This window comes from Aptenodytes forsteri, unplaced genomic scaffold (assembly GCF_000699145.1).
Source record: "Aptenodytes forsteri isolate BGI_AS27 unplaced genomic scaffold, ASM69914v1 Scaffold471, whole genome shotgun sequence".
In the NCBI taxonomy this organism is placed as follows: Eukaryota; Metazoa; Chordata; class Aves; order Sphenisciformes; family Spheniscidae; genus Aptenodytes; species Aptenodytes forsteri.
This window is the reverse complement of record NW_008795862.1, coordinates 1,296,521-1,303,228: the sequence shown is the minus strand read 5'-3', so window position 1 is coordinate 1,303,228 and position 6,708 is coordinate 1,296,521. Positions and strand designations below refer to the sequence as shown.

General features: G+C 62.6%; 1 protein-coding gene across 1 annotated transcript in view; it reads left to right on the top strand.

Annotated features, from left to right (window-relative positions):
* The window catches only part of LOC103902957 (hepatoma-derived growth factor-related protein 2), a 12,985-nt gene that overhangs the window by 1,313 nt on the left and 4,964 nt on the right, over positions 1–6,708 (top strand). The window contains exons 2-10 of the mRNA XM_009284076.2: positions 964–1,040; positions 1,123–1,261; positions 3,141–3,320; positions 3,749–3,865; positions 4,034–4,105; positions 4,552–4,699; positions 5,060–5,135; positions 5,234–5,519; positions 6,196–6,290. Coding sequence (XP_009282351.1) covers positions 964–1,040; positions 1,123–1,261; positions 3,141–3,320; positions 3,749–3,865; positions 4,034–4,105; positions 4,552–4,699; positions 5,060–5,135; positions 5,234–5,519; positions 6,196–6,290 — 1,190 coding nt within the window. The remainder of the gene's footprint in view (positions 1–963; positions 1,041–1,122; positions 1,262–3,140; positions 3,321–3,748; positions 3,866–4,033; positions 4,106–4,551; positions 4,700–5,059; positions 5,136–5,233; positions 5,520–6,195; positions 6,291–6,708) is intronic.

Sequence of the window (6,708 nt, the reverse complement as noted above, 5' to 3'; positions counted from 1 at the left end):
CGTGCTCACCGGGGGAGCGCGAGGCGGCTCGGGGGCTCAGACGGGGGTCTGCGGTGGTCCCTGGCGGCAGCTGAGGGCGAGGGAGGTTCATCCGCTTGAAGGTGCCCGATGGCAAGAGACTGGCAGGTGGAAACCGTGTGGGATCGGGGCCGGCAGGTACCGGGGAGGCTCAGGGTGCCGGAGACGACGATGCTTGGCTGCACCACGCCGTGAGATCTAGGATGCCGTCCCCGCGCTGTCGTGGCTGGCCTGGCGCCGAGAGGACTCGGTTGTTCCAGGAGAGCCCTCGCGCTGCCGGCGTCTGCAGCCCCTCCTGCTTTAGCTCGCTTGCTCTTTTGGGGAAGGCTTCCCCCCGCCCCGAAGACCTCCCCAGCACGCGGGGCAGCCCCTGCGCACCCCGAGGCTCCCGCCTGCGGCTCTGCCCGCAGCCCAGACCACGTGGAGCAGACAGACGGGCGCTGGAGCCGCGCGTGGGAAGAAGACGGGGTGGCCCACGCGTTCTGCTGGCAGCGGGGCTTTTCCTGCGGCCGGTCTCCAGCCCGGAAGGACCCTCAGGGCCAGGAGCCAGGAAGGACCCTCAGGCTTGGAGCAATCGCCCCCCACCCCGGGCTGGAGGGGGCTTCCCTCGGGCGTCCCCCCCCGAGGCGCCGGGGCGACACAAGGCCCGCGTTTCCCTGGGCGTTGAGCCCGGCGGTGGAGAGATGACCTCGCGCCGAGCTCTAGCCGTAGAGCGTCCGTGCCGGATCCCTTCTGTTACTCTTCTAGAGATCCCGCCGGGCCCTGACGCCGCAGTGGGACTCTTGTGCGTAGCAAGGTCCCCGTCCGGGTGCTTTCTTGCCGTGCTTGCCTCCAAGCGGGTGCGGGTGCCGGAGGCCGACGCTGCTAGCCGGGGCTGACGTGCCTCGCAGAGGACGTGCTCAAGCCGCTCTCTCTGACCACCTCCTGCTTTGGGTTTCCTTTCAGATCGATGACATCGCGGACGGCGCTGTGAAACCCCCACCGAACAAGTACCCCATCTTCTTCTTCGGCACCCACGAGACGTAAGCGCTGCCTCGCTCCCCTCTCTGGGCTTTTGCCCCGCTGCCTCTGCTCCGGGCTCACCTCTGCTTTGTTTCTCTCCAGCGCCTTCTTGGGCCCTAAAGATCTCTTCCTTTATGAAAAATATAAAGACAAATATGGGAAACCAAACAAGAGAAAAGGCTTCAACGAGGGATTGTGGGAAATCCAGAACAACCCTCACGCCAGTTACAGTGCCCCTCCGGTGAGTGCGGGCCTCGCGTGGCGGGGGGGCAGCGAGGACGTGGGCTGCCGGCGCCTCCATCTCTCCTTTCCTCCGAGTCGCTCTCCTCCTTTTTCTGCTTCTCATTGCTATGGTGCCTACGCGCTTCCAGCTCGCAGATCGGCTTTCTCGGGGTTGAAGTAGCTTCCCTTCCCTGCCCTCTCCCTTCCTGAGGGAGTCAGCCCTCCTCCTCCTCTGGAGGAAGATGCCTTTGCCCCATCTTCAAGGTGGAACCGGGGATGTGCTTTCTGCCACTTGCCCAAAACCACGGAGGATTTCGTTGTCAGAGCAAGAACTTGAGGCTTGCTCGTCCCCGGCTCCCGGACCTGCGCGTGGAGTGTTGGGCAGTCCCCCTCTTCATCCATTTCTGAGGTCCTGAGCCAAAAGCCGCTGGGCTGCTCCTTCAGCGGGCTTCAGAGCAGGCCGGGAGACGGCTCTTTGCTGTCAATTGCTTGCGTGGGCATTTCGTAACCATAATTGTGTGATACAATTTATTGTATAGCGATCTTCAAAGAAGGCGTCCAAAGCAGCTTCATAGGCAGTTGGTCTGAAGAGGCAGAGGAAGGTTTTTAAGGTGAGCTACAAGGACAAGGTGGTCTAGAGGTAGGCAGGCTCAGGGAATGAGCCCCCCCCGGCTGTGCTGCTGCCAGCGCAGGAGAGAGGATGTGGTTTGAGTAGCTGTGGGAGACGGTCGGACTCAAGACCGCAGACGTAGGGTAAGGTGAGACCATGGAGATGCTTGAAAACCTGGAGAGCAACTTTCAGCTTGTTGGGCGGGAGGTTGGTGATGGTGAGGGAGGCAGCACCCGCTTTGTCCAGGGACTCCACTGTGAACTCCCAGCAGGGGTAAGAAGCCTGTTGGTGAAGGGCCTGCTGTGATTGAGGGACCGAGGCGACGCCGACGGCCCCAGCAAAGCTGAGGGTTCACCAACGCCAAAATGCCTGGAGCAGCAGAAGAAGAGACTGAAGTAGAGGTCTTTCTTGGTTTTGTGACCTAAATGAAGGAGGTGCCAGGAACGGTCAAGGACGAGGAGAAGCTTTCCAGCAGGAAGGCTCCGGCATTGGAAGAATCCCAGCTCTAGGAAACCCCTTGGGTGAGATGTCCTTGCATGAGGAACCTCATGACGGGCTGGTGAGAAGCCGGGAGACCTTCCCTACATGGGAGTGAGGGAGCAGGACACAGGAGATCCCAACTGGGAAGAGTGGTGGCCGCCACGCTGGACTTCTTGTGTGGACCTTTCCCGTGGGGAAGGTGTGTGATGTGCTGTGGGGCGAAGCCATCTGAGAAGGAAGAGGCCTGACCCGAGTCGAGGGCTGGTGGCCAGCCCACCGGAGGAGAACGGCTGCTCCCTGACGCCGGAGGAGAGGCTGACCCGAGCCACCCAGCCCTGCTTGTCTGGCGCCATTAGGGCAGAGGAGAGCTGGGGTCCGCTCACCCGGGAGGGGCTGTCAGGTCTAGGCTTCTCCAGGGGTCTTTGGCAGAGCGCGAGGATGGGGGGGAGAGGGGAGCGAGGCGGCAGCAGCGGGTGGAAGCCGAGCTGGGGGATCCAGAGGGAAGGTGTTGCTGGTGGTCTCGGGGTGGTGCGTGAGGGGCCTTGGGAAGGGGATGCAGAGGAATTAGAAGGGGGTCGACTGAGCGTCCTCGTTGAAGGGCTGGTCGCGTTGTCCCCCTGCCCCAGAGCCACGCCGAAGGGTTCTGTGCCGGGAGGGGAGGCTGCCCCACGCTCCTCTGCACGCACACCTCTCTGCTCAGCGCTGCCGTCCATCGCTCGTCACCCTTTTGTGCCCCGTCTCCTCTCCCCCCTGATACGCCACAGGCCCCCTGGGGCGGTAACACAACTCTCGTCTCCGCTGTCTTTAGCCTGCGAGCTCCTCGGACAGCGACGTTCCCGAGAACGACCCGATGGGGGGAAGCGATGCAGGTGACGATGAGGAAGACACTGCCATGGCTGCAGTCGCCACGGAGAAAATGGAAAGCGATGAGGACTCGGATCGAGGCAGCGACCACAGCGAGCTCAAGCGAAAATCGCTGGCTATGAAAGTGAGTGTGGGCTGAGGCAGTTCCACGCAGCGGGGATGGGAGGGTGTCCTGGTCAGGAGGACGCTGATACGGTCCTCGCGTCCACCACTGAGCTGCAGGTTTCGTCCGCCATGCAGCATGTCAAACCCACCGTGGCAGGAGGTGGTGAAGAAACCAACTCCCTCTGGATTCTCCGGTGGGAAATGGGGTTCAGTGCATCTTTGGGGGTCTTGCAGCTGTCTCGCGTTGTCCGTGAGATGGTGGGACGGCCAAATCCTGGCGTGGTTTGCAGCCAGGAGGAGAGACTAGAGCTGCAGATCTCTTCTGAGTGCACGCGGCTGCTCTTGCTGGGAAGAGTTGGGCAAAGCCCCTTCCCAGCAAGCGTTGGCTTTCTGTTGTGGGCGGAGGGGGAGTGGGCTTCTCTCACATTCTCGCTTCTTGCATGTCAGATGCCAGTGGCAAAACGGCCTCGGAAATCCTCCAGTGACCTGGATCAGGGCAGCCCCTCCCTGACAGAAGAGGAGAACTCGGAAACATCTTCCGAATCGGAAAAAAACAGTGACCAGGTGAGAGGGGTTTGGGATACGCTTGTATGGAGGCTGGCAGGGCGGTGGGGAAAGGGCTGGAGGAAGAGCATCGCCGTCTAGGGGGGCGGTGGCTCGGGGGAACCTGACTGGCTTCTGAAACCATCATGAGACCGCTCCCCATTTCTTCATATCTGTGTTTTCCTCCAGGACTTCACTCCCGAGAAGAAGCCAGTGGCCAGGGCTCCCCGGAGGATGCCGGCAGGGGGGAGGAAGAAGAAGGTAAATGGGGAAAGGGCTGGAGGAAGAGCATCGCCGTCTAGGGGGGCGGTGGCTCGGGGGAACCTGACTGGCTTCTGAAACCATCATGAGACCGCTCCCCATTTCTTCATATCTGTGTTTTCCTCCAGGACTTCACTCCCGAGAAGAAGCCAGTGGCCAGGGCTCCCCGGAGGATGCCGGCAGGGGGGAGGAAGAAGAAGGTAAAAGACCCCTAGTCTGCAGTGCAGCGGGAGGGAAGCTGGAGAGGTGCCTGGGGTCTGTGGTGCCTGGAGGGGGGCCGGGGGTTGGCAGGGCTCTGCCGTGGGCTGGGTGTAGGTTCAGCGCTAGGAGGGACCTCGCTGATGCCTCAGTGATCTGGCTGTGCCCCGTGCTGCTGTGTTTTGGGGCATGCTGCTGAGCCGCTGCCACCCCCCCGCCCCCGGTCCAACCCCACTCTGTGCCTGCAGAAAGTGGAGTCCGGCTCCGACTCAGACTCCAAAGTGGACTCGGATTCGGAAATGGGAAACGCGACTGTGGACATGACCAAGTCGGACTCCAACTCCGATTCAGACTCGGATGTGTCTGTGAAGAAGGCTCCGCGGGGAAGGAAGCCAGGTAACGCCAAGGAAGCTTCTTCCACCACCGCTGGGCCACTGCTGGCTTCCTCGGGGGACTGGAGGGCGTGTGAGGTGGAGGGACTGGAGGGCGTGTGAGGTGGAGGGACTGGAGAGCGTGTGACGTGGAGGGACTGGAGAGCGTGTGAGGTAGAGGGCTCCTGAGGCTCTGGGGTCCCCTGTGAGGTGGAGGGACTGGAGAGCGTGTGAGGTGGAGGGCTCCTGAGGCTCTGGGTTCCCATTCTGTTGTGGACACCTTCCAGCCCATATCCGAACAGCCCTCTGCCCCCCCCCGATTTGGGGCTGTTTTAACAGAGGGACAACCAGGGCTCCTGCTGAACATCTCCCCGTTGTCTTGCAGCTGAGAAACCCCCTCCCAAGCCCCGTGGCAGGAAACCGAAGCCCGAGCGCGTCCCGACCAGCTCCAGCAGCGACAGGTGAGATCAGCTGGGACGCTGTCACCCTCGGGGCTGGGCTGGAGGGTCACCCACCTCCCCTCCGCACAAGGGGTCCAAGCGTGCTCTGTCCTTTGCAGTGATAGCGATAGCGACGTGGACCGCATCAGCGAGTGGAAGAGGCGAGATGAAGAACGACGGCGGGAGCTGGAGGAGAAGAGGAAGAGGGAGCAGGAGGAAGAGATCCGTCGACTCCGGGAGCAGGAGAAGGAGGAGAAAGAGAAGAGGAAGGAGAAAGCGGAGAAGGGCGAGGAGATGCACTCGGACTCAGACAGCAGTGGAGAGGATGAAGTGGCCAAAAAGGGTCGGAAAGGTCGGGCCAAGGCCCCATCCTCCTCAGACTCTGAACTGGAGCTGGAGAAAGAGGTGAGTAGAGAGCCGTGGGGAGCTGGGGACAAACAGCCAGCCCATCCTCTCAGGTCAGGTCAGCAGGGACCTCCAGGAGTGGCAGGGACCTGCTGTCTCGGTCTTGCGTTACCCTGGGGTTGCCCACGCAGCACTGGGAAGGGTTGTGTCCGTAGGCACACCCGTGCCTTGTAAAGGGGAGCTCTTCTCCTGGCCCAGGACGCCCCATCCAGCTGTGGGTCTCGCATCTCCATGATGCTCTCCCTCCCACCACAGTCATCGGATTCACTCCCCGGAGCCTGGAGGAGCATCAGCCGGATTCGGCTGAAGCACAGGGAAGGGTTGCAGAGGGCTCACGGGAACCGTGCTGCCTGTGGTCAGAGGCGAGGTCGCCCTTGTAGCCTGGCGAGTTCCTCCCGGTGGAGGGGGAGCCAGGAAAGCAGCCCGAAGGTCTTGAGGTCTGGAAGGACGCGTGGGTCCGCCAGTCGGGTCCTGCGGGCTGGGTGGGCCACTTTAGGTACCAGGGTATTTACTTTTGGAGCAGCACAGCGCTGTGCTGCAACCCGAGTCCCTTTTTTATCCCGTGCGGGGGATGCCCCTGCACCCAAACCGACTTGCAGCAGGGGCCGCGGCGCTGTCTCCCTCCCGCAGCGGGGAGGGCTCTGCCGCTCTCGCCTGCATTGTTCTCTCCTCCAAGGTAAAGAAGCCGGCGAAGAAGCAGCCCTCAGAGTTGTCAAGGAAACCGAATCAGAAGGAGAAGAGGGGCCGAGCAGAGGAGAAACCACGGAACAAGTCAGCATCTCCCCTCCCCGCATCGGCGCTTTCTTCCTCTGGGGACAGGGCCGTCCCTCTGCTGCTGCCCAGCCCTCCCCGGCTGGCACCCCGGGGTGGGGATGGGGCACCCCGGGGTGGGGATGGGGCTCCCCGTGGAGCTGCCCCTGGGCCAGCAGCGCCCGTGGAAGGGGCTGGGCTGTTTCCTCCCCTCCTGTCTCCTGGAGCTGAAGGGGCTGGGGGAGGTGTTGGGGGGCACCAGGCTGAGCTTCCCTGGTGTTTTCCGTCTCGCAGGGGAAGATCCTCGGGGTATCGCTTTGGGGCTCTGCCTTTCTGCAATCCCGGGAAGCTGGGGCATGGGGGAGCTGCTGTCCCGGGGCTCCCGTCTGCCTGCGAGCTGGGAGATGCGCGTGAAAGCGGTGGTGGAGCGGGGCAGGGC